Consider the following 27378-nt stretch of genomic DNA (forward strand, 5'->3'; position numbering starts at 1 on the left):
TGAAAATTCTTATGCTTTTTATTGCAGGTTCAAGTGTTAGTGTTTTGGAAAGCACAGCTGCATTAGAGGCAGATATTGCTCCACTCCCCCGCGACTCATCAGCCCCAGGCAACTCCAGAAATTGTGCCTGGTTTTGCAGTGCAGACAAGCGTTCAAGTGAAGACCCAGACCTTCATGTGACTTGCCACTGAAGAACAACAATGACCCAAAGTTCACAAAATAAAAAGGCCAGCGCATTAACTAGCATCCCTTGCCTTGCTGGGAGACACATGTGAGCTTGTTCCCAGCACCCCACCACAAGGATGAGTAGCCCTGCAAATGGGTTGCCCTAAGCTGCCCTTTCTGGATGTTCCGCTAACTTAGTTTTGATGAAAGTCCTTGCTATGCTGTGCAAGAGATGAGAGGCCACTCAGCTGGCAAGCTGCTCTGCTGATCAGCTCTGCCAGCAGCATGAAGTCCAGCCCAGCTCCTGAAAGAAACATTCCCCTCTGTGCTCTCAGGCGAGTCACACTGAGAAACAGAAACCCGAAGACTGTCTCCTCTTGCTGCCCACACAGAGCAATGAGCAGTGTCTCTTCCTTTCTCACAAGCTGACAGCTACTTCTTTTTTGTTTTTCTTTCCCCCACTACAGAACAAGAGATAACACACTAAAAAAAATATTAAAGGAAGTCAAAAATTCAACACCACTTCATTTCTCTGTCTCTCTTAATTAAGAAGTAATCCTTCCCATTCATTGCCAGTGGCCTCTTCTATTCACCTGTAAAGTGCTGGTCAGGTTGATTTTTTTCCTATTAGATCTCAAGATCCTGAAAACCTTCAGGCTCCTACAAGAATAAAAATTGCATTATGCCTATAATTTATGGTATTGCCTTTTCATGCGTATTTCCTTCTCTTGTGGAAGCCAAGACAGGGGCAGCACCAGGTCTAGTCATCAACAGTAATGTTACGAAAGAGATAGGCCATGGACTCGCCATTGTGGATTCGTCGGATGGCTTCAGAGAGAATCAAACTGATATCCACAGTCTTTATCTTGGGGCACTGCAGCTTCTGTACCTCGTGAGGAACCGTGTTGGTTACTACCACCTACAGAGTGCCAAAAAGAAAAAGACCATTAGTTGTGCCGCTGATATGCTCGCTCTCACTGAACAGCTACCCTAGGGTTAACTCCAGAAGGGAGCAGCTGTACCTGCTCTTTCACAGTTCAGGGGGAGAAATCCTTGTATGTTGGAAAAAAAAAAAATAATAAAGCAAATTGTCTTCCCTACATGACAGTCAACCTGCTGAGGGGACCAGCATAACCAGCACTCTACAACAGCCATCTCCACACAGGCCGATGGGTCCATTTAGATTGCAGGGTCTGACACGTTTGTTACTAAGGGTGAGGTCTGAAATCTTATGCTCTTAAATGTACCCAACAGCCCATCATCAGCTGCAGGAGAGGGACAGATAGAAGGTCTGTACAGTGAGAAAGCAGTCACATGCACCCAGCTGTGGTAAGGGAAGCGTCCAGGCAGGGACGACTAATAACGGTGCATTAGGGAGAAAACAGAGAAGCAGATCTGATCCAAACAAGTATTAATCACACATGCTTTTTTTTTTTCCCCTCCAATGAAGAACCAGCTAACTGACAGCATCTGATGAAAGCAGTAATTTCAGACGTGAGCTAGGTGGCAGGGTATCCTGGTTTCAGCTGGGATAGAGTTAATTTTCTTCTTAGTAGTTAGTACAGTGCTGTGTTTTGATATGAAACTGATATTTTTAGTTGTTGCTGGGTGATATTTATACTAAATCAAGGAGTGGCACAGAAAATTGGGAGGGACGCAGCCAGGACAGGTGACCCAAGCTAGCCAAAGGGATACTCCATACCATACGACATCATGCTGAGTATATAAACTGGGGGAAGAAGAAGGAAAGGGGGGACATTTGGCATTATGGCATTTGTCTTCCTGAGTAACCGTTAGGTGTGATGGAGCCCTGCTCCCCTGGGGATGGCCAAACACCTGCCTGCTCACGGGAAGTGGTGAATTAATTCCTTGCTTTGCTTGCATGCACAGTTTTTGCTTTACCCTTTTTCCCCACCTTTCCATCCTAATTGTTATTACTATTATTACTGTTGTTCTTATCTTTTAATTCTGTTAATTATTAATTTTTATATTTTTATAATTCTGTAAATTATTACATTGTTCTTATCTCAACTCTCAAGTTTTACATTCCTTTCTGATTTTCCTCCCCACCCTGCTGGGTCGGGGTGGGGAGCGAGCAAGCAGCTGCGTGGTGCTTGGTTGCCAGCTGGAGTTAAACCACAACACAGGGGAAGAACATCAGTTTGTGGGTCTTGGAGCCTTAAATCAACCCAGCTACCAGAGCCAGCCCTTCCTCTGCAATCCAGAAAGCAAACGCACCTCATCAATGGAGGATTCCTCTATGAGACGGGGGGCATCTGCTGACAGGAGCCCATGAGTAGCCATCACAAAAATCTTGTAGGCTCCACGCTCTTTCAGGATCTCTGCAGCAGCTACAAAGCTTTCCACATCATCAATGATGTCATCCTGAGAAGAAACAGAAATAACATCAAAACCAGGAGTTTACTGCGCCTGCAGGGCAGGAGAGGATCTGTAAGGTACTGCACCTTTGGCTACACACACAGACGAAAATAATGCCTGGCTACTTCAGCTGCTATTGAGATGCAATGACAGTCTAGTGCACAACTTAAGTCTGTGAACTACTTACCTAATTTACAGACCCTTCTGCTAGTGTGCAAAACAAATACTGTGTCTTGGAAACAAATTAATCCCTGCACATGCACGCACACAAACAGAGCTTATCTTCAGCAAGGGTGTTTTTTTTTTTAATTCTGATAGCAGCTGTATGTTGATTACTTACACTGCAGCATGGCACAGCAAGTATGAGAAGCTCAGCAAGTTTTTTTGGTTGGGTTTTTTTAAAACACTTCAGGAGATTTCTCTGCATGTCCTGGATTTGTGGCAGATTTGTAGACATCTAACATTTGTAGATTCAAGGGAGCAAGGAGATTTCAGGGCTTAAGGTGCTGAAGTACAAAGGGTTTTCAACAGAAAGATGAAATAACCAAAGCCACCAGCAAAGCTGGAGAAAACACTGGTAACAATCACATTGCTACCCCTACACCAGCAATCCCTCCTACCCTCTGGGATAAAGCATCTCAAGGAAAGATGCTGGGAGAAAGCCACCCACTCCCCCCCTTCGTCACAGTCATACCACAATGATGGCAATTCTTCCTCCAACGTCTCCAACCACAGTTATTGGTGGCTTCTCCTTGGCCATCATCACTAAAGAAGAAAAAAAAAAGCCCAGGTCAGTTAACTTTGAGTCAAACCACAACAGCTCCACCACACGCAAGGCCCAGCCCTTAACTGTGTCTTATATTGGTGCACAGATAAGAGACAGGTGCTTTGCATTATCCTGACACCCACCAAAGTGAGTAACCACTGGTTTAACCATTGTTTTCCTCCTTAAACGAACAGCACTGCTGCATTAAGATGAAACTGTTTCTGTGAGGAATCTGTGCTGACCTCAGAGACAGTAAGCAAACCCAAATATCTAACAGACCCCTGTGCAAAGAGAGCTACAAAGCAGCACTTAGCTTATGGGAAACATCAGTGACTTTGTGCTCCAGAATAGAACTTGAAAAAAAGGGGTATCTCATGACTGGGAACAACAAATGGGCTTCTGTGAGCAACACCTCTCAAAGGCATGTGCTTTACAACGTGCTATTTTTCACCTGTTGGACTCACTGATTCATCTGAAGGATTTGAGAATCACGCTGCAGCTTGCTTGCTTTCTCTCATATCACCAAACACATAAGGTTCTTTCAGAAGGCATAAGGATGTTAATAACACCTGCTCAGGCAAAGAAAGCTTAAGGAAGTTTGCAGAAACAGATTTCCCGATTTTTTTTTTATTTAGAGTGGATTAATAGAAAAAGCAGGACAAAACCCAGTTCAAACTTAGTTCTACAAGCCAGTGCAACCAGCAATTAAAAGCAAAAGGACACATTGATGAGCTGTGCTATCTGACACATGGTGAAGAGAAAAATTGGGAAATAAGGTTCCACTCCCCAAAGACTACTTCTGCACTGACACAGTTCACGCAAAAACTACATGTGTAACAGGTTTTGTTTTGGTTTTTATCCTGAAAAACTTCCAGCAGCAGTATAAAAAAATAACAGAGATATGGACCAGGATGCTCTGAGAATACTGAGATGTAACACAGCCTTCAGACTCACACCAAACAGCAATCAGCCTCTGATATGGGCCAGGGACTTGCTATCCAATAAGCCACACCTCTCACTTGCCAGAAGGTGCTGGTTTATACAGTGAATACAGTACAAAACCTCCCAGCACAGAAAGGACATGATGGTGGGCATGCACGTTGTCATTAGGTGACAATTTGATCTAACCACTGAAGCAAAGAGGAACATCCAGCATTTTGTAACACTTACCTGGCCCACCTGCACCCCCCAGATTCTACACTCTCTACGGGGAGTGCAGCAAAGCGTCCTACCAAGGCACTTCGTACCCCTTCTCTTTGTATGCTCAGGTCTTGCCAGGATTCTGGCCGTAGAGACTTCTCAAGTGACAAGGAGTTTTGGACACACTAGATGGCAAGATTTTTCTCCTGTAAGATAACCTACTTCAGCATAATACTTGAGCAGCATGAGAACACAAGCCATTGCCCATCTAAAGGCTTGCCTGAATATTGATTTCTGCCCTCCTGGGACGAAAAAGTCCTACACAAAACTCCCCATCCTGCACAGCAGGCTGATCTAGTACTGTTCCCACAACTCATCAGTGCCTGGGAATGCTTAGAGTACAAGCACAGCTGGGTGAGCGAGTCAGACTGAGGGATGCGATGAAAGCAATTAGAAGGACCACAGCTCCATAGATTCACGAGTAGAGTCATTCTTCATACACAGGACCTACTCCACAGACTGGTTTTCTGTAAGCCTACCAAAACTATAAAGGGTGTCCAATAGTTCTGTTTTGACCAAAGTTATATTACTCATTGCTAGGTTTGCAGTTAAAAGTCACAGCTACCTTAACTGCTCTTTGGAGCACAGATTCCCCAGCCTCCTGTGCACTGTTATTTCTGAGTCTCCTACCAAATGCAAAGTCATGTCCAAATCCTGAAGGGAAAATGTTTTTGTAAGAAGGAAAAGTATTTGTAATAAACTAAGGTTAAGCATCACAAGAGATAAGCAGATGACAAATTTCAATTACAGGCAGTACCTACCTGCTTAGGTTAGTTATGAGTTTATTATCTAGTCTGGACAGTAATAGAACTCCTGGCAAGAGCTGTGAAATACCAAAATACATGTGGCCGCCATCCCATCCTTCATGTGCATCCACAGACGAGTACCTTTTCTGTTTAAAAGAGCCAGGCTACGGAAAACTCTTTTCTAAGCAAATGGTGAACAGGCCTAAGGAGCTGAAATTCAGCACTATTTTACTCACAAACACATGAAGTTTCAGCAAAACAGTATCCTTCTATTCCGTAAAGGAAGCAGACACATTCCTTGCTATGCTTAAAGGCTAACACAGCAGCTAGCAACATTAGCAGTGCTATGCATCTCTTTGTTTTTAAAATGCTGTATTTCCATTTTGCTTTATTTTTAAAGTACGGTAGGCAACATGTCGACCTACCCGGATCCTAAAGAGATGTTCTCCCTTTTTCGTGTTCAATTTCCTCTGCAAAAAAAAGAAAAAAATTGCAAGCCAAAGATCTACCCACAACCACATCGTATCTCAAGAGAACTGCTCCAGCGTGATGAGAGTTTATGCAAGGGTTATTGCAGCCAAGTTTTTTTTCTTCAAAATCTTTAGAAATATCAAGATGTGCAAGTCAGAGCTTCTACGAGAAGGTGACTTGAAAAATTATTCAAAAAATAAAAAATGTTTTCCTCCCAGACACAAAACCTCTATTTGTAGGTAGACAAGGGGGCAACAGAAGTAAGCCACAGCTGTAACTCCTGCCTGGCATAACCCTTTGGATTATGTTTAGGTTGAAAGTTTCTGGGTTTTTTTCCTGGAGAGTCAGAAAAGGTTCTTGTGGTATCTGTAACTTCTGGTGGGAACAATAAAGAAAAGAGAAAAACACAAACCAACCACCATTTTTATAAAACAAGAATATCAAAGAACACAGAGAGGTGGCGGGGAAGTAAGTTCATCAGCCAAACACTCTAACCTGCACATTCTTCTACACGCATGGTGCTTAGAACTACCATGTGTTAAAGGCAAGATTATCACTGGCACAAGGAAACAGCATTTCCAGGTGCATAAACCAGTTGCTTTAGTTAAGTAGTCAAAAATGGGTTAAGAAATGCTAAAACAATTCTGTTTGGAGCTGACAGTGTGCATTATAGTGATAATCAGCAAGATAAATAATGCAGCATTTACAACTGAGTCTATGAGCAAAAGGCTGCTCAAGAACAAACTGTTTTGTGAAGAGATAGACCTGTAAGGACAGATAATATCCTTGTGCCCAGGCTAAACACAGGGAAGAGACAGGGGTAAGGAAGTAGGAACAGACCTACGGTCACTCCAATGTTTTCATCCAAACTCTTCCTTCATAGCAGTTTGCTGGGCTCTGGGTTTGAAGCAGACCATTAAGCTATCTGTGGAAAGCACCGAGTTTCAAAGCCACTGAAATGATTCAGCAGATGGTGCTCCACTCCTTTTCTCAAGGACAAGGAAACATGCAAATAGTCCACATGTGTTATTAAAGCACAGCCCCAAGCCAGCTGCAAGCTTTGAGGCACAAAGAGCACACAATCAAAGAGAATAACCTCAGAGTAACATCCAGTCTCAAAGACTCAGATTTCTGGGGTTTGAGTGACATGAGCTGTTGCTGCAGCTTTAGCACAGCACTTTTAAGTGCAGTTGGAAGCACCTTTGGCATTTTTCTGTTACGGCTACACCAAATCAGAGCATTGTATCAGGCTACACCCAGGACAATAAATAAGCCATTTCACTGCATAACACTCATTAATTAAAGGCACATGATGTCTACTAAAATAGGGAGAAAAGGTGCATGCCAGGATGCAGGAGCCCAGCCAATTCACTAGAAGCCCATGAAGAATGGCATGAAACCTAAGTCATTGGTGTAGGCCTCTGGGGCTGCTCCCAGACACAGGTTTCATGCCTCTCTGGCTCTAACTGCTGGGGACCCTGTACTGCAGAGTCTAGAGAGGGAAGATAGGATGTTCCACAAGATCTGGCTGTAGCCCAGAGCAGGATGCTCTATATTTAGTCTCAGCCAGGAGGCACCTCCTAACTGCCCAGACCCATGTCTGTGGTAGCAAAGCCAGGCAGACCTGGAGACCAGTGCTGTTTCCAGGTTTTTCTGGCCAGTTTTGATATAAGGAAGCATACAGCTCTGGGTGAGTAGCGCATGTCCTACCTTTCACAATCAATACAGGGACACAGCTGAACCCTGCTTCACTCTGCCACCAGACCTCACACCACTAGGATGGCCGATCAAGGGTTTTGTTTGATGTTCCCCTTGAGGTGGCAAGACACTTTTCAAATGACTGAATCAGACAAGGAAGGAGGCATGGCAGAGAGGGTAAACACAGTCTCTCACAGCATTGCCATCCTTAATGATAGCTGCAGTTTCACGTCTGCATGGCAGAGCACAGCTCTGTGGCAGAGCCTGCAACAGATGCTTACAAACTGCTTTTAGACAGATAAGACCTCAGTATTCGGCACCTCCAGTAACAGAACCCAGCTCACTCAAAACCAGGTATTTATCAGATTAGAAAACTGAAAAGCACCTTTCTACTGAGAGTTTTGGACAAGTTCACCCCATAATCCACTCCACATCCCCTCAAAAGACAGCTACCAAACTACTGCTTGATTCTTCTATGTTTGTGTCTTAGGCATGCAGGAATTAGCCAAGTGCTGAGTTTCTGCAGGAAATAAAGCGGTGACACACAGCAAATTAGTTTGTGTTTGGATAGCTGAGGACTGAAAACAACCTTCCACTGGAGTCGTAACTAAACCAGACAAGGGCACACTTCTATGTCAGCTACCATTTACAGGGCTCTCCAGCAGCATAAGCTCACGCAGTCAAGCTTCCTTAAAGTGACACAGTTGGAAATAAAAATACAGTTGTATCAATGCTCTGGTAGCAGACAAACATCAGCTAGTGATGTTTTGGAGGACAGCATCCTCTTCAGAGTAGGAGGGGAAGGAAAAGGCCAAGAGTGACCTCACAAACTCCTGCTTTGTTGGAAGGGCATGAAAAAATCCCCTTGTCAGAAGGGAGACAAATCAAGATGAAGTCCCAAACTTCATTGCCAAACCCCACCTGTCCCCAAGGCCCAAGAGGAGTTTCACCAGCAACATAAGCATTGTTTAATTGATTGTATTATAGTGAGTGATGACTGGGGTAATGTAAAACGCCCACAGTCTTACTTGCCTCCTTTCCATAACCTGCCCACAAACTGGTTGGATGTTCTCCCTAAACTTCAAAAGACAAGAGGAGACACTTTATCAGTAGCCTTAGCCACTGCTGGTATAATTACGTTTGGCTGCATGATGGAGATAGCTCCTTACCACATACAGCAGCATCCATCCTTTCCCACAGTCACTTCCCAGCCACATTGACAGCACTCAATTTCTGTCCTACCACCATCTACCTAGAAAGCTAAAAAATCCTCCCAAAACAAAGCTGGATTTGGACCGTACTGTTGTTACTTTACTGCTGCTGTTGCAGGAATACAAGCAATTCTAAGAGGACAACATTTCCCAGAACACAGGTTTCCTCCTTCTTTTGCTCTGTGCTCCCAGAACAGCAGCTTATCAATTGATGGCAAGAGCACAGGAAGCTGCTCAGCAGTGCTCTTGGAGAACCTATTCACCCTAGCCACACAAACCTCAAAACCTTATCAAAACAGACACTGGAAGATGATCACCTGGCTACCAAGATGGAAGAAAATTTCCAGCAGTAACCATGGCTGCAGCAGGAGAGGAATACAACGGCCAGTCCTCCTCCTCTCTACACGGGGGAACAGCAGTCTGTCTCAGTGGCTGTTCCCATATCAGTTACACTTTCACATTTCTTTTGTTCCATTAGCTCAAGGAGTTTTGTTGCTAAGCACTGTAAAAGAACCACCTTTACCAGAGGTCTGTCAGTCTAACACTGTTGAGTGGGGACAGCCAAGGAGAACAATACTGATGCTCTGCACGTCCAGAAGTTAAGTAAAAACCTTCCCCTGTACCTTCTCCTACAACTCGTTGATATCAACCTTTCCTTGAGAAAAATTTCACTGGTCCAACTGCCATCAGGTTGGTTATACCTAACACAGCTAAACCAACAGCTACTTCCCACCAAACTTTTCTCTTTTGCCCAAAGGTAAGCTGAGAAGCTTAATCTTACAAGGCAGCTCCAGACCAGGATGCACAGTCGCATTTTTGACCATCGGAGGGGAGTGACGACCATCATCCATGTCCTGCTCTGTACACTGAGCCTCTCCGTGAATCACTGCTAGTCCCAGCCGTAGTCTCTCAGCGTAAGACTGAGCCCTGCAGGACAATCACAGCATGTCAGGAAGATGTTGGGCTGACAACTTCACAGTCCAGTTCAGCAGGCCTCTCCCAGACCCAATAGGGCAGGCAAAGGCTGTTCCCCAGCAAGAAACTTCACTGGAAGTGACTTTTCATTCCTCCTCCTTAATATCCCAAAGCCCACTCTACCCCTTGGCTTCACCGCAAGGGTCTCCTGGTGTCCTGGTAGTCTCCACATGCTAAATGCTTTCTGAGATCGTCAGGTACCGCTGAACCTCATGCAGTAAGACTGATCCTAGCCCCCGGTGAACCACCTAGCTCTGCAGCAGCAGAAACCTCCAGAGTTTACTCCCACACGTTTGGGACTGCAAAATTCAGCTGCCCATCTGCACCACTAGACATCCATCCCATTTCCAGCCACAAAGGACTTATGGACCAAACTGCTGACCCATTTGTGATCCTCCCATATTTTCCCTGGTGTAATTCCCATCAGCCCAGATATTTCCAAGTTACTTTTAACCAGCTATTAAAGCATCTATTTACCTTTTAGCTGCATCAGGAGATTTGGCTACAATAACTGCGTTTCTGTAATCTGGAATCTGGATGTGATAAAAAGTTATTTAAGTAAAGACCTTCTTGCTAGCGAGTAACTGATTTGATACATGGCTGAATAATTGCACCCACTCTCCTTCCCCAGAACCAAATCTTCAATCTGTGGCAAGAAAATAGAGGCAATTGTACTTGGTTTTCAACATCAGTATTTGTGCATTCTGCCCCAAACACAACACACAAGTTTAGCACAGGCAGTGCTGCAGGTCCTACTCTGCACATGACTGCAGCTCTGCGCCTCCTTCCCTGCCAGTGCCCACAAGTTACGGCCTGGTCTGCAGTGCTGAGCGAGACACGGGGCACCACACACAGTGGGGGGAAGGAAGGGGAAGGTGCAGAGACCAAATGCTGGCTCTCTCCAACATACAGAGCCCCAGTGCCCATACAGAGAGGGTGCTAGCCTTGCGTTCAAAACAGGTAAAAGCGGGAATGCTCACTGTGTTTAACCTATGCTACACGGACCGGCTGCAGCTAATTCTGTCCAAACCCAGGGCCCACTCTCCCCGTATACGGAAGCTTTGCTCTCACTGTGTGGGCATAAATCATCATCTTTTGAGCAGGGAAAATAAAACCACTGTGCCCTACCCCCATCCCTGCTGTGCTCAGTATTCCTACACTCAGGCCAAGACAAAGTCTATCAATAATTCAGAGCAGTCAGACATCCACTGCAGAACAAAGGGCGAGGGAAGACAGTTTAACAGGATTTAAAAGGTGATTAGAGGCAGAAGCATAAATAGCATCTCTCAAATAGCACTAACTCTACAGAGAGCAAGCTCATCTGCTTATGGTCAAGAGTTCAATTTCTATCCAGGTACAATCATACAATACATTTTTCCACTTTTCTAAGAAACATGTAATAGGTACCCCCTAAAAAAGAATTAATTAACAGAATGATTGACCTAATCTGACCACACAACCCCTACGTAAGTGAAGGTCCAAGGCTGCTACCCCATTAAGGTGAATTAAGGCAAGTTGACATATATATAGAACTAGAGTAACCTCACTTCTTCCTGTATATACTGAAGCAAGAAAGGAGATGCTCTCAGGTTGTCTACTGGGAAGCTGAAGAAGCCTTGAATTTCCTTTTGATGAAGGTCCATTGTGATAATGTGTGTTAAACCTAAGAGAAAGAAAAACAGATAAATAATTCATTGAGATGACTCCCTCATGACTGGAGTTCAAGGGTCTCTGTTTTCCAGACTATTTTAGCTATTACTCAGACTACTATGCCATGTGATAAAATAAGCATAAACATGTTAATGTAAGAAGTTCCAAAGACGTAATGAGAAACAGGCATGCAGTAGGTCACAGCACTAGGCTGACACTGAATTTCAGTATGACACTTCTAGGCCACTTTCCCAGCTGCAAGTTACAAAGAAATAAAATTAAGCTGAAGAAAACGAATTCCCCTGAAGTACTTCAAGGGCTCAGCAGGAGAAGAATGGAAGGATAGATGCCCTCTGGGATGCCCAGCAGCCACATGCACTGAAGCATCTGAGCTTGCCATGCTGTTGTTCCTTGTGACACTCACCTGCCTTGGCAAGCATCGAAGCCAGTAGCTTGCAGACTATAGAACCCCTCTTCCTCATTTTACTCTGTTTGCTGTAGGGGAAGTACGGGATGACTCCAATGATGTTCCTAGCACAGGAAGTCTTCAGTGCATACGCCATTATCAGCAGCTCCATGACAGCAGTATTCACATCTCTAGGAAATTTCAAAACCATTCCAAATATTAGTAGCTGTTTTTCCAGTGCAACTCCTTTTACTTTTATACCCATACCCCTCCTTACCAAACTCCAAGCAAATAATGTTCCATCTTATGCTAATGTATGCAAGAGCCAAATTGTAATTGCACAGCCCCTTCCACCATGCCACAGCAGATTACAATCAACTGTTGTATGTACAGGACACAGCTCCAGCACTCAAGAGCTGTGGACTGGAATCTGATTTTGTATTTTAACATGAGGCATATGATGATTTCCCTCCATCATCACAACAACAACAACAACAAAAAAAAAAAAAGACATTTTTTTTCATTTATGTTGGAACAAATGTCACTTCATACAGCGTATTTTGAAATAAAACAGTCTTTTAAAGAAGCAGTACACATGCAGCCAACAACTTCACACACACTGGATTTATTAAAGTATTTTTATTTTTAACAATGTAAGGCAGATTATTTGTCCTGCCTTAAGAAACACTGTGTTTTGCAGCAGTACGAAGTCCAGACTCATCACTTTGGCGGAGGTCAGCACCTCCAGGCTATCTAGCTTATCTAGAGGTGGAAGGAACAACAGCACAGTAAATGCTAAACAACTGTTTCTTGAAAGAAAAAAATAAAAATGCAACATAGGCAGAACATACCTGTAGACCACAGCAAGGAATACACCTAAAACACAATTTTCAGGTAGCTTCGCCACAATGATTGGTGTGGTCCAGCTGAAGTGTATTAATCTGCATTTTAATTCATTTTGGAAGGGGAGGGAAAAAGCCAAGCCCTTTTAGTTCCTTAAAACCCTCACCAAGGGATACTGTCTGCATCATGACAAACTGATTCAAGACCATTTGGGAACTGAAGAACATGCACTTCAGAGAAGACAAAGGGACAGGCACTCCTCCTACAATGCAGACACCCTTGCTTGGGGGTATTTCAGCAAGGACAGCCTCAAATGACACACCACTTCCCCAGACTGGTCACCAGGAGGACAACACTGCCAGTGGCTCAGCCATGGAGCCTGTGGTGATATGGGGGCCTGACTGAGCCATCTTTCCACACAGCAGCAGAAGAATAAACAGCACAGAGCAGCTCAAAGCTCTGCAGAGCTTTTTGTACTTTACCCAGGTATTGCTCAAGGACCTGTTTCCCTCCTGACCACTGGGGACAGCTTCTCCAAGAGCTCACAGATACTGTTTTCCAAGCCTCCATCTGTGTGACCCACGACAAACCTTCAACCATTTCCATTTCTCCATATCTTCCCCCTTCTTCAGAAATTAACCTCTGTTTGTACCTCAGTTTGCGAGCACTCTGGGTCTCTGTTCTCCTGCTGTCCCTGCCAGCCCTCGCACACAATGCCGTTTACACACAAGAAAGCTTTGTTAGCTCTGAAGCACCCAGCCAAGAATTACATAAAACATAGCCCCCTGCCACACAGGACAATGAGCAAACAAAGAACCGTTTCTTCGCTTTGGTGTTTTAGCTGTGCCAGTGGGACCACAAGAGGAGAAAAAGATTCTACTATCAGTACTGTATAAAAACAAAGTGGCCAAGTTTAAGTCTACTTAAAGTTCATCCCAAAAATTCTCTATTTTCCATCCTTACTTTTCAAATTACTCTTAAAAAAAACATTCACGTGGAAAGCAGATAGAGAACAAGACTGCTCCTAGGAGAAAATGTTACTACTGATTTCAAAAGGCACCAGCTGTCCTGGTCCTGCTGTGGGACACTAGTAGCCATACTGATGGAAAAATCACTGAAGGAACAGTACCTCCCTCAATATTCAAGCAGGACCCCTGCTGGACTCCAGGAAGCTCCTGCTAGGCAGACTCATCTGTCCCTTCAGCAGGGCCCCGGGAGGGGGGGGGGGGCGGCTTGAGGGGCTCATCGATTCCGAGGAGTACCATCCTGGATGCTTCATGCTGAGCCAGCTGTCACAGTGATCTGCTCCTCTGCAAGGGGTGCTGACACCAACCAAGGGCCTGGCTTCATGGGGGGAGCTAACATCTGTGGTGGAACCCCAGCCACAGGATCTCCAAAACAGGTACCCAGGAGAGCATCCCAGTCTCCTTGCTGCCCTCCCCACCTCCTGCCTTGACGTCGTACTTACGGTTACTGCCAGAAAGCCTGAGCCAAGACCACACACAGGGACTGTCGGCTCCTTACCAGGACATTTAACGCCAGCTCAGCTATCCCCCACACTCTACTTACCACTCCTCTCCAGCAGCCTGAAGCCTCCTTCACTGCTCCCCATCCCTGCCTGAGCCATCCCTGGAGATCCCTGTTCTTGGGGCTGAACAAATGACCTACATGAAGCTGCCAATCAACTTTGCAACAACACTCAGCACTAAAAGACTCCTTTTGCTTTTAGTGTATCACTAATAGTTTTCCCTCATAAGAATGCTAGTCCACACACCAGTAGTCTTGGAGGATACCTGTCTTTGCAACTTTTTTAGTTCTGCTATATGATTTTTGGACAGGGAGCTTATATCAAATACTCAGGTCTTTCTCTTCTCTCTGTGCATTTAAGATGCAGGCTGTGAATTCATTCCGCAGCATAGCAAGGTTGTTTACCTCTCTACTCCTTTCCTACCAAGTCCTAATATTTTGTTTGCTTTTCAAACCGCTACTGAGTGCAGAAGTCCTATACTTAGATTATTCAATACAGTCTGTGTTTTTAATCTCCTGAAAAACTCCCTGAAACCCACTGCAAAACTGAGATGCCCTTGAACCTGTCCTCTCAAGCAATGCAGCAAGGCACAGCTGCAGCTTAAGAATAAAAGATGACTTGGCAGCATAACAGTGGCTCCTCACCTGGGGGGCCTTGAACATTTTGGTTAAAAGGGACCCTTTTCTTGGCCCACAACACTGAATTCAGTTTATGGAAAAAACAAGGAGATCAACAAGTTAAAAGCAGGGGAGGTTTTCCCATCTCAAAACTACTGCTGTCCATAATGCTTTCTCTGAACACCTTATCTGTTCCATGTTTACACAGCTCTCAGTTACAAGTTATTTCAGAGAACTCTCTCACAAGGGACAACAGAATGGCACTATTCTCCTGAAACATAATCCCGCATCAGTGGATTTTCATTTTGCAGAGATTTAGTTGCGCCCTGAGGGAGTAACCACTTGGAGCACCTCTCTGGAGAGAGATGAGCTCTAGGAAAATGTCTCAGCCTGCAAGAGTAATTCCAGAAGTGAGCAAGCTGATCTTGTAGTCTACTGATTTCTTTAACAACAGGCCAAGCATTACAAGGAGAACATGAACTTGAATTCTCACTGGGCTCTATTTCTTTGGCAAGCAAGAAAAATTTCTGTTTCAAGGGTATTCTGCTACCTTCTTGAGCTCTAGTACCTACTAGTTCCTGTGATCTCCAAAAATCTGAGCTGAATTTGGTAACTTGAACAAAAACTATCAGACCAGGAATACCTTTGTTTTGCTAACTGTGCAAAAGGCATCCTATCAATACTTCATCTCTGAAACAGCACCTCCCTTACTCATAGTTGGTAATTTTGCAGTTAACATTTACATGGAGGCTCCCTTCCCAAAACACTAGTGCTGCACTCTTTCTCTGCCAACAAGCAACAAGGTTCCTGAGGTTAGCAGCTGGTTTCCTAACCCCTCGGTTACTTGCAGCACTTCTTTTTCCTCTTACTCCAAGGCTAGAACAGCCCTACGTAAAAAATAAGAAGGCCCACTTAAGAGAAGGCTCAAGATCATTAAGAACTGTAAGAGTACAGGAAGGAAGCTACGGACTTCCACCTGAGCTCAGTTATACATCACTGCAACAAGAGAGGAAAAATAATCCAGCTTGTAATAAAAGCAATAGCTGCTGCTTGTTGCTGGCTCTGCTGCTTGGTAATTGGAAGGCAGAGGAAATTACACATTCTGCAATGGACATGCCAGTCAGAAATCACCAAGCAACTGAGCCTGCAAGGACATCAACAGACAGACCAGGGATGTTTCACTTGAAGCCATCAGTCATACTTGTTCTTGCCTCAAGTGACATACTGAAGCTATTTGACAACAAGCTTCTCAGTTTGCTGTGGCACAAGCGACGCTCTGGGAATTTTAACAGCTTAACACTATGCAGTGTCTTAAATGTAAGTCAAAGCAATGACAACACTGGAAAGCGACTGGTTATCACACCGGGTAACAGTGAGCAAACCATCAACATCAGCAAATCATCAAAACATCAAACAATCTGCTGAACCAGAAATTCAAAGCATATTACAGCTGTAAAACTGAGCCACTGGCCCCTTACCTGGGGATTGTCTGTATAATGAAGATATCCTGTCCTCGGACGGATTCTTTTATTTCAACTCTTGTTTCTGAAGAGGATTGAACACAGAAGTCAGGGAGTTTTTTTCAAACATCAGATTTACAGTGATAACACACCATGTTTCAACTCTGAACCCACTGGTCAGGGCAGATGAGGACTTGCTCCTTTGCCCTTCATGCACATACACACAGGTTTTCTAAAGGCTGGTCCTGGGAAGTAAAGAGCTGGCATGGCATACCAGTGAGTGAGTTGTGTTTACGATGCAAAACCAGGCTGAATAGCTGTTCTCTTACATGTAGAAGACAATTACCTAACTCTCAAGGAGAGATCCTTTTCACTTCTGCATGCAGAGTGTTGAAAGCTGTCAATATCACATTTCTTAGTGAAAAATAATCCCCCCCAAAGCAGAACAACCTTCAGTACTTACCAAGAAGGTGAGCAACTGCTCTTTTGCAGCTTACCACTGGGTCAGCTCCATACAGGCTGGATAGCCCAAGGCAACACCAGCAGCACAGAGTTCAGAGGGACAACTCCCCGATTTCACTATCAAGGTCAAGACTTCAACACTGACACAAGCTGGAAACCAGGGTCTCTGCTCAACACAATTCCTGCAGTCCCAGGCTCAAATGCAAAAGCTGAGCCCCAAAGCAGCTCTGCAAAGCCAAAGCAATGACACCAGGTTTCCCAAGGCGCCTGTCTTAGCCACTTATTTTCCACACAGTCATGAACTAGAGAGCAGGTATAAGCTCAAGGAGAGAAGTATCTACCCAGCTACCAAACTCAGAGTCTAATTGCCTAGGCACACTGGCAGCAACCTTAAGGGACCCTGCTGAAAGCTGACTGTGAGTTGCTGTGCAGTGATGAAGAATAACTTCAGACCTTGTAGCAAGCAACCTGATTTAAAACTAAACCCAAAGGGCAGCGAGCTCTTACTAGCACAAATGCAACAGCCAATCCAACCATAACCACAGCAGCTTACACACTGCATGGCCCACTCTGGCTGTAAGAGCAGCAGCACTACCATAAACCCTCATGCTGAGCCAAGACTCTTTCCATCCCTTCCTAGGGCAGCTATAAACTGCCTGTGGCAGGAGAGGGCTGGAAGAAGGGGATAAATTTAAAAGTTTTCAAGGCAGACACTTAGAAAGCAGGCCATTACTTTTAAACCTGGGACAAGTTTTGCTAACCACTAGAGCATGTAAGATTTTGTAGCAGCTAACACCTGAGGTAGGACTCTCCTCTACAAGAGAGTTAGCTGATGGGCAGACAAATGAGATAACAGGGGAAAACAAGGAAGACGTTTAATGGCTTTGTCCAAGGTCAGACACAGAGGTTAGCAGTGCCAGGAGCAGCAGTAGTATCATAGCTGAATCACTGCACTTATTAGACAGGTTTGGCTAATGGAGTTACCCAGTATTTCTGAGACTACCTCAAAACAGTTGCAAAAAGTAAAGATTTCTCTTACCTCCATTAGTTTCCTGGTACACCACAGATTTTCCCAGCTCAGCTCCAAGACGCCTGGAGAGAAAAAAGGAAATTAAAAATGGAGAAACCCAGCAGTCAGTGATCCAAAGCAGAGACTGGACAAAATATCACAAGATACTTTACCAAAATATCACCAAGAAAACACAGCACTGCCTAACAGGTTGCTGAGTATGCTAGCCAGTCCACGGAACTACAGGTTCTCCCCTTCCTTGGGGGTCTCCTTCCCTCTGACATCCCTGGGGCACACTGCTCTGCAGCCCACCAATGCCATACTCTAAGAGCCAGGCTTCACATGACTGACCAGAGGCTGTGTCTCCTTATGACAAAGGACATCTTGCTAGTCTATGCAATGCCACCTTAGGTGGATCTGTTCCGGAACTAAACATTAATGATTTACTCAGACTTGATTAATGGCAGTTTAGTCACTTTTTCTGACTCCCACATCTCTTATTTCCCCACAAGCCTTTCTTTCAAAATAACTCAGCTGATTGAAGAAATTTTAACTTAGAAGTTTTCTGAGTTTTTTAAATTACTCCCTCCTCTTCCTGAATGTCAAACCTACAACATTCATCACAACAAAGATTACAGTTGCCACCTGCTCCCTGGCCCCCTCCCTTTTTTCTTTAAACTTCTTTCTTATATAATAAAAATCCACTTTGAAGAGCACTTCTTAAAAGGCAGACTTTTCCCTCAGGTGACACTTCTGTATTTAACTGTACTGACAAGTAATCCATTAGTAAGAGAGACCATGCATCAGCGAGATGCTTGGGACAGGTGTGTTGCTGCAGCTCAAGGCAAGTCCCTCCTCTCTTGTAGGGTCTGCTCTGTGGCTATGCCCACATGCTAGATTAGGAAACAGTTTATGCCTGAAAAATACCTTTGTTCAACACGTTGCTTATGGTGGTACTTTCCTGTCTGCCTATATACTGTATTTACCTGGACACATGCCAAAATCTTGTGAGTCAGTACCAACCCTGAACAAAAGAGCCCACATCTGTCACTGGCTCTCCCCAGCCTACTGCCTTCAGAAGTCAATCTCTCTCCACAGACTCAGCCTTGTATTTAAATCACCTCAAATATTTGTTTTTTCAGAAGTCAATGAGTGAGACAGCCTGACACTGACATGCTGCTCGCCCATCAGCAACTGCTGGACTTAGCTATGAGCCCACAAGCTGGAGGTCTCAACTAGAAGCTGGCCTGGAAAGCGTGGCCAGGACAGCTGTGACAACAGATACTTGAATGCAATGTGATATATTTGCTTAGCTGGCTACAAAGTGCGTATTTGGCACACATGCATTCTCAATCGCATGTGTGGCAGCACGTTTTGCAATGGCTGTGGCTGGTGAGTGAACTCCCACATCAAGAACTGTATGTGTGAGATTGTAACCAGCCTGGCTCATGTACTGACTGCAGCATTGCCCAGGGACCGTGCAGTCCAGAGCAGGCAAGCCACCTTGCCTAATCCCTAATTTGGCTTCTCTCATCAGCCCCACTGGGTTAAAACTTGTGGCTGCAATACAAAGGCATCCTCAGTACCTTCAAAAAACTGCTGGCAGCTGGTCAAGCAAAGGCAAGTCCCACTTACTGATGCACAGTAAAAGTGAGTTTTGCAGATTAGATCCGTCAAGCTCTTGCTGCCCACTGGGGATCCCACTGCCTTTCTGATGACAGCCAGGCATTTGCAACCACTAAGCTTTGGCCGAATTGCTGCCAAGGCATCCAAGTTGAAACAAGCTCAGGAATCACAAGCCAAACAAACCAGTATGCGTGGGGAAATGTTTAGTGACTCACACTTGTTCCTCCACAACTGCACAGCAAGTCTTGCAAGCTCTCTTTGGAGGCATGTGCACCCTGACTTCACTGCAGACAGCACATTCTGACCTCACTACTGGTAAAAAACCTCCATTAATGAGACTGTGCAAGTGCCTTTGGTCAACCAACCCTGCATCTCATGGCCAGAAGGAAAGCTTCAAAACCAGTTCAGCCAGACACATCACAGCAAAACAGCCTTTGGAAGGTGGCACTTTCAATGCCAAGTGCTGGCAAACAAACACAGCAGAAGTCTGTGACACTGTGAGGATGTACCTGGCAAGGAGAAACCAGAGCTCAGTGCTCCCCTATTCAGACTGTACAGCAGCAATGCAGTTTCTATGCTGCTGAAATAAGAAATCAGAAAGACAAGTTTGCTCCCTGCTGGAAAAAGGGACACTAAACAGCTCTGCTTATCAAACCTGGGTGGAGATAACAGCAGAAGAGACAGTAAGCAGCTGCCAAATTAAATGAATGAGTGGTAGTAGATTGCTCTAGTCAAACAATAAATCCCATCTCTGCTCCAACTGTTGACTGCAAGTAAACAAGGGCAATGGGGAGGATACGAGATAAAACAGCCCGTAAACCATACATCAACACTGCCTGCAGCACTCTGCAGTCCCACGAGCTGCGGGCATGGCAGACAGACCGACAGGAAGCTCCACCAGAGCAGTTCAGGTATGTTTACCCAAGGGGCACACCTTCCACTAAATGCCTTTCTGAAGGCTTGTGTAAGCAGAGACTTCAGCCAGTGAACAAGGCTAATAAAACCTCGATTTAGTCAAGGATATTAAAGAGGGGACTGTTCTAGCAGCTCTTGTTGTAAAGCACTGAATTCCAGAGGACTTGTGTCAAAAGGAAGATTTGCAGAGAAGTCAAGGGCAGAGCATGGCCTTAGCCACTGCACAGCCTGGGAGCAACTGTTTGTAATGGAGGTCTGAGATAAATTCCCCCTTCCTGTCACTTCTCCCTTCTTCCTCCTCCACCCCCAACTCCTTTCTCTGTAAATCCTCTCCATGCAGAAGCTTCCAATTGGTCATTGCTTTAGGCAACAGAGGTATTAAACTGACAGCAAGAAGTCTGTTTGCATTTGGCTTCAGGACTAACAGCATAACCATATGAACAGAGGCTATCACAATTCCTGGATCACTTGTCTGCAGATACTGGCAGATCCATGCTAGGAAAGAAAAAGTAACGCAGAGCACATCCCCCTGCACAGATACAGCTTCTTCTGGTAAAAATAATACTTCAGGTCCTGCAGATAAACCACATCTCCAAGCAAAGTGAGCTCCATCAACAAAAGCCTTGCTATGTGGTGTGGTATTTGGGTATGGGGAGGTGGGGGCCTTCGGTGATACTGAAGTTTTTAAGACTACAGAACAGTCAGGCTGATTTAACAGTATTTGTAGAAATCTCACTTGTTATATCAGTCCCGTGCAGACATCAGAGCATGCACGTACTTCTGGAAGCTCCCTTCTCCACCCGAGTGACACAGAAACTCAGTTTGGTGTTGGTTTTGTTTTTAAAAGCAGCAGTCTTCAGAACTAGGATCTGTTAAAAAAAGCTATGCACACACAGTCCCGCCAAGCCCAGCTGGGCACAGTGAGATCAAGGTACTACCACTCCAGGCCGCTCCCAGCTCTTAAAAGTTTTTAACACCACCTCAGTGCAAGCTTTCCCTGTGCAACCACTCACTGCTCCTGGTAGTGAAAGCCCTGCTCCTTGCTCTGCTGTCCTCACACCAGCTCTGTCACTAAACCGAAGACCTGATAGCATCCAAAAGAAAAATTTTATTTGTGGTTTTAAAAATTTTTCTCAGAGCAATTGGCCAGTAAACAATTTATATTGACCTGGAATATCTCTCTCTGTAAACACTGCCCAGGAAAGATGATCTAAACTTCCAGAGTCTCAACAGATGCCAAGAAGATGTTAAGCTGTGGATACAAAAGTGTTTACAAAATCTGTCTTCAATTCACAACCTAAACGTGAACAGCTCAGAAGTCACCTGTAGTTTAAGAAAGTGACACACTGCAGTATTTTAAGAATTACTACAAGGCTGTATTAGACTGTACTTTAAAATGGTCCTCTGAAGGCTGTCAAAAACCACTGTACCAGGCTCTTGAGACAAAGGACAATCCGTTAAAAGAGTCCTGACGTATAACTGAATCAAAATTCAAGAGGCAAGGGCACTTGCAATATTTCATGCCATCAAAGCACATCTCAGTACCACTGGGAAGGGCTCTCAGCCTGGGCTGTGTTTGCTTCTCTCCCTCTGCACCTAAAGAGACATTTGTGAAGTTATCTCTGAAGGCAGATTCCAGCCAACTCGCAGTGCAAACATTAAATTTGAAGAGAAATCTGCATACAAAGCCCTTGACTATGATATGATTTTATTTTGGCAATATCCTCTTCATCACAAATATTTTTACTGGTCTCAGCTCTGCAAATACCCAACTCCCCTCACGCCTACAGACTACCATCGGCTGTATAACCCAGAAGGAGCTGGAGCTGACAGCAGAATATCTGCTCTGTGCTTGACCGTGGCCAATGCAAACCACAGCCTGACTTCAAATTGCTTTTGAAACTTCAGCAAACCTTTAAAGATCAGTCAACCAGTCCAGCTAACACAGTGGCAGCTCTACAGTGTATTTCCTAATCTCCCACTACAAGAGCAAGCCAGAAAAGGGAAAGGAAACAGCAGCTTCCTGGATACAAGGTAATCTGTTCAGATGTCGTTATAACTATCTGAGCTCTCCTTTACCCTCCTCCATCCACCCAACACGACTAGATACTTGAAGAACAGTCCCTACTCCTCGTCTGCCACTTGCACCCAGAGTCATCCGGTACTTGCATCACTCATTCCAGCCATGCCAAAAGCCATGCAGCTGAACTACTGGCAAATACAATGCAGATTTTCCTCTACTCCTACCAGTCTGCCCATGAAGGAACTTCCCCTAAACCTGGCACTGGCCAGCACAGAAAGCTACTATGCCAAGCTTATCTGCTCAGTCATATTACATGCTCCATCTAGGTTGCACAGAAAAATCTCAAAACCCAGCTGCTCCACACTCACCCTACTTCAGCACTGTCCCCTGCCTGTAACCCTCTTCAACTGAATTACTTTTTAGATGGTTATTCTTTTCCCTTCCCAAAATCCTTTGATGCAGTTTCACCCTGTAGCATCTCTTTAGCCTCCTGCCACAGCGCTGCATCTTCCAAGATGGAAAAAGAGCTGGTGCCACCTCCTCTCCTCCTGTAGCACCACACAAGAGCTCTTTCCAGAAGGCAAGAACAGGGCTTGGAGATGGGGGAAAGCAGCATCACAAGGTTACTGTGTCTGACTCCCCTGTGCTATTCTCTCACATGCTGGCAAGACAACCTAATGAGGAAGGCTCTTCCTCCATCCCATCAGAAATTCTCCTTCAGCTGAGGGAGGTTGCTGCAAGTCCTCCTAACATACTGTCTCTTCCAAAAGCAGGGTTCACCTCCCACTCAGACACAGAAAACACCACCCTGGTTTTAGTGTTGTGTACCCAGCTTCTTATGACCAAAGATCAGAACACAAGTCTCCAATTTTCCTCATTACTCCACACTGTTTAGGCTCACAGCAGTGCTTTTACCTTTATATTGCCAGCACTTTCCATGCTGCAAACCAAATGCATGTCTAGAACACTCACAGCCTGCAATGAGTTTACAATAGTATCACAGCCCACACAACACAAACCTGTAGGAGCACAGGGGAGGGATTAGGAAGCTTCAATCAGCAATCCCCTCCAACCCAAACAGACAAGCCGGGAGTGGAATGTAATATTTGTACCACCTGAGCCAAACACTGCAGTCAGAAGGAGATCTAAATGCAGCTGTTGGACTCGAGATTAAAAAGATTTCCTAAACCTCCCTCCCCGCAGCAGCACATAAGGCCCATTCGGGATCAGCACTGGCCACAGAAATTATCTTTTTCCCCTGCAAATGCAGCTTGCGATCAGGTGCCAAGTGTCCTAATTACAGCAGGAGGATTTTTTCCATCTGGGAGAGAATTTTTAAAAACAACATCCCTCTCAATTTGTAAGATACAAGTAAACATATGGGTTTGTTTATGTTTCAGTCGCCCTGAATCTAAGGAGCATCTTTATTACTTAGTTGCATGCGGTGTTTGGTTCTCATAAACCAGAACACAAACAAAAGCTCTGAAACTTAGCCTAACCATTTAGTCACTCAGCCTATAACCACACAAGAATACATAATGGGAAACTGTAAAGATCAGAAGTGTGCCAGAATGCCACAAAGCCTGAATCGAAAGCAAGTCTGGAAGTTTTGCATTAAAAGAAGCAAGGAGATCGAACAGCTTTCAGATGTCTGGTTTATGTCACACTGCTCCTCTCCAGGCTTGAGATTAAAAAGACAAAGGATAAGGCAGGATTGCTCAAGTGTCAATTTTAACATCATACCTGCAGGCAAAAAGCAACAGAGCCTAGAGGGATGAGTGTCTCAAGGGGCCCTACTCCTAATATTGTGTGTTGTTTTAAAGTTCTTTTACTACTTATACTAAAGGTCATAAAAAAACTTTAAAAAGAACGCACAATATTAGAAGACAAACTCACCCTTATAAGACTGCTCCAACTCTATTAAAAGGCGCAACTGACCTCCCCAGCAAAGTACAGGCTGGGATGTGACACAGTGGGAAAGCCAGCAGTCATGCAACTTTTGCAACCTGAAAAAACAAGGGATATATTACACACGTGTTGCAACAGCCCCTGAGCTCCTAAGGGAAGTCAGTACAAAACCCACCACACAAGATGCTGAAAATACCTTTACTTTTGAGATTCTTTACTGCAGGCAAATCTGTACTATTAATGGCTCCTGATTTTGCACCCTACTCCAACAAAACCTCATCCATATATAATGTTTTACACCTTTTCATTTCAGAATGGTCACTACTCCCATTTTACAGAGCTACATGTCGTTAGATCTCAATTTAAGCAGCAGCTGTGTACCACACTGTTGTGCTCATACCACCGCTGGAGCATCCAACTTCCTTGCTGACATTAGATCCAAGGCAAGATGTCCACATCACCTCTAATAAAAGTTTACTTTGTGAAGGACAGCCAGGAAGGAGGTCATTCTCTGGATCCTGCCATCATCCACCCTCAGAGAATCACTGGAAACCCTGCACAGGGTTACATCAGCACATCACACAGCCAGCTGTGCACACCATGGCCTGGGGAAGCTGGCTCTGTGTCTCTTTTCATTACATCTTTTTTAAAAGTGAGTAATTTCTAAGACAAAGAGCAAAGAAAAAAGATTGCCTGTTTGCTCTTTCTGTCCTGAGAACACAGAGCTTGTTTCCAGAGGACTTCTGTTATGTTCTGTGTTGATGCAACAGGACAAGCCTTGTAAAACCACGTCCCTTTTGTTGCAGCAAAACTTACTTTTTTTATATAGAGAGACTTCATTTTCAGAGCTGTATCAGTGAAGGGAAAGTGATATGGACTGACAAAGCAAAAATACATGAAAAAAAAAAAAGAAAAAAAAAGCTTTCCACTCCCAAACACAAGGATTTTCCTCTCTACCTCACACCCAGCAAAGTCCATTGCTGTTATCCAACACACATCCCATCAACACCAGCGATCCCAGCCAAACAAGTCAAGTCAGCTTCCTGGAGATAATCTGTGCTAGGGATTGAACATACTGTTTACTAAAGCTTGCTGGACAAATAGCAAAACGTTCTTCCAGTTTAAGGTGACAGCACACCTGTATTTAGCAATGTTTCCAATTTAAGCATGCCCTTGGAGTCGGGAATGGGCCAGCAGCTGCCAAAGGAGTAGCAAGGATGCTATCTGCTGCAGCAGGCAAACAAGCACTAAGCCCCCTCAATTTTGGGAGCAGCTTCCTATGAACTGTAGCTGAGAAGAATCAGAAAGGAAATCCAAATCCAGCCTTAGGATGACAGCTCCCCAATACACAGATGACTCTACCAGAAAAGCCCCTTTGGCTGGGAGTGCCCCAACTGGAACGAAATTAATTCAAAACAAAAGATCAAGTGTCAGGGGAAACTCAGTGCTCCTCTGTGCACCAAGAGCCCCATTTTGGAGCCACCTGTTACCCCCACCCACCCCCATTCAGCAGAACCCAATATATCCACCCTTGCCAAGCCAAGGTCAAACTCTGCCCAAATTGATGGACTGAAAAAAAAAAAGCACACTTCCATCCCTAAACTTTGTTAGCACGTGCTGCCCACCTCTCCTACCCCATCAAAATCCACTTTGGTCAGTGCAACTGCAGGTGTTGCATCAAGATCCACAGATGGAATGCTCCCTGCACCCCATGCAGGGTCACCAGCCCGTCCCTGCAAAATGTGGTGGAGAGAGTTTTGAGCATCTCTCAAATCAGTTAAAACACTCTCATTCAGCCAGGTTTCACCTCCTCCCTCCCCAAAAGTAACAGCCTCTGCTGCAGCCTGGCCTTTCCAGCATTGAAACAGACGTCAAGAGACAGAAGAGACAGAAAGCAGCGGGTTTGTTTTCATCCCTAGGTCAAACTGAGTTATCAGGAGGGATGAGCCAGCGCTGAGGAGAAGGGAAGAGCTGCTTAAGACTCCCAGTGCAAAACCTCCACAGCAAAGGTGTTTGCAGCAGATGCCTTTGGCTTGGGAAGGCGGGAGGACGCCCACAGCCTCTCTGAAGAAAGGCTGCCTGCACAGCGGAGCTCACGGAGGGGTGAGGAGGGACAACTGGAAGAGAAGGAACTTACTCCGTGATCCTCTTCGCCAGCTCGGTGCAGGCTGCCGTGGAGTTGGCTGAGAAGACTCGGTAGCCACTTCTGGCTGCGTTCATCGCCAAAGCGTCATGCAACCCCCGTGGAGCTCGAAAGTGAGAAAAAAGAGATTTATAAGGCAACAGCAGCTTCCGTGGCATCCTTTTCTTCCTCTCCGCCACGATCACCGCCCCTTAAGGGGTGGGGAGGAGAAGGAGGAGGGGAACCCTTCCGCTACCTATGGTCATGCTGGTCCACTGCAGTAGCGAAGTATAAAAAGGCGGCCGGAAAATATTACTATTAAAATGGAGGAGCAGCTGCCCTGGGCGGGCAGCCCTGCAGAGGAAACCCCCCTCCCCCAGGGGTCAGGCCTCGGGGTACCCCAACCCAAACCTGCCCCACGCTCACCCAGAGGCACCTCATGCACCAGGAGAGGGAAGACCCCCCGAATGTGGGTGGGGGTCCAGGGGCAATGCAGAGAGGGGCTCTCTCGGCTGGGGAAGGGGGGGAGGGGGCTAAGGGGGTGTTGCGGGAAGATGCGGGGGGCTAGGGGGTTTCCCTGTGAGGCAGCAAGGCTGGAGAACGATCCCTACGAGGCCGGGCGTGTGAGGATCTCCCTCCCGGTCCCCTCACACAGCGAAGTGAGTTCCGCCGCCTGGCTAGAGCGCCGCTCCCCTCGGCGGCCATCTTCTCCGCGAGCGAGACTGCCCCCACCGCCATCTTAGGTGAGGGCACAGCGGCCACGCTCTCCCCTCACAGCGGGAGAATAGTATCAGCTACTAGCCGAACAGCGCCGGTACCTGAACAGGAAGCGTGAGAACGGCGTAAACTCTCCCTCCTCAGGGTAGGGGGTGGGGTGAATCGCCCGCTTCCCCGGCGCAGCTACTTCCCGTTTCTGCCGAGCAGTGTGAGGCACGACCTCAATGCGGCAGCTTCCCTGCCCGCACCTAAGATGGCGGCCGCTCCGGTGGCCCACCGGAAGCGCTGCGGCGGCGCTCTAGCCTCGCTCTATGGCATGGGGGCGGGGGCGGCCTCCCGCCCCACAGGGCTGAAGCCTGAGCTCTGCCGGGGCCTGGCTGCGCGCTGGGCCTGGGGCTCCCCGCAGTACCCCGGGGGGAGATGCTGCTGGAGCTCAACCTGGTCTCTGCACCGTTTGCTGAGGGAATGCTCGCTGATGGGG

General features: G+C 45.7%; 1 protein-coding gene across 4 annotated transcripts; it reads right to left on the minus strand.

The window, feature by feature from the left end:
* PRPSAP1 (phosphoribosyl pyrophosphate synthetase associated protein 1) lies at positions 1-27157 on the minus strand. 4 transcript variants are annotated; one of them, XM_027780533.2, is made up of 11 exons: positions 26999-27157; positions 26196-26307; positions 17617-17669; positions 16134-16200; positions 11686-11858; positions 11159-11274; positions 10089-10144; positions 9418-9563; positions 3239-3309; positions 2404-2550; positions 1-1084 (listed from the first exon to the last, which is right to left on the minus strand). In XM_027780533.2, the coding sequence occupies exons 2-11, from the start codon at positions 26276-26278 to the stop codon at positions 926-928; spliced, it is 1071 nt and encodes a 356-aa protein (XP_027636334.1). In that variant the 5' UTR covers positions 26279-26307; positions 26999-27157; the 3' UTR covers positions 1-925. The 4 variants fall into 4 exon arrangements, with proteins under 4 accessions (XP_027636334.1, XP_055652361.1, XP_027636335.1 ...); XM_055796386.1 differs by lacking the exon at positions 26999-27157 and adding an exon at positions 26792-26926; XM_027780534.2 differs by lacking the exon at positions 26999-27157 and adding an exon at positions 26607-26712.
* Between the last annotated feature and the right edge of the window lie 221 nt (positions 27158-27378).

This window comes from Falco peregrinus, chromosome 2 (assembly GCF_023634155.1).
Source record: "Falco peregrinus isolate bFalPer1 chromosome 2, bFalPer1.pri, whole genome shotgun sequence".
NCBI lineage: Eukaryota > Metazoa > Chordata > Aves > Falconiformes > Falconidae > Falco > Falco peregrinus.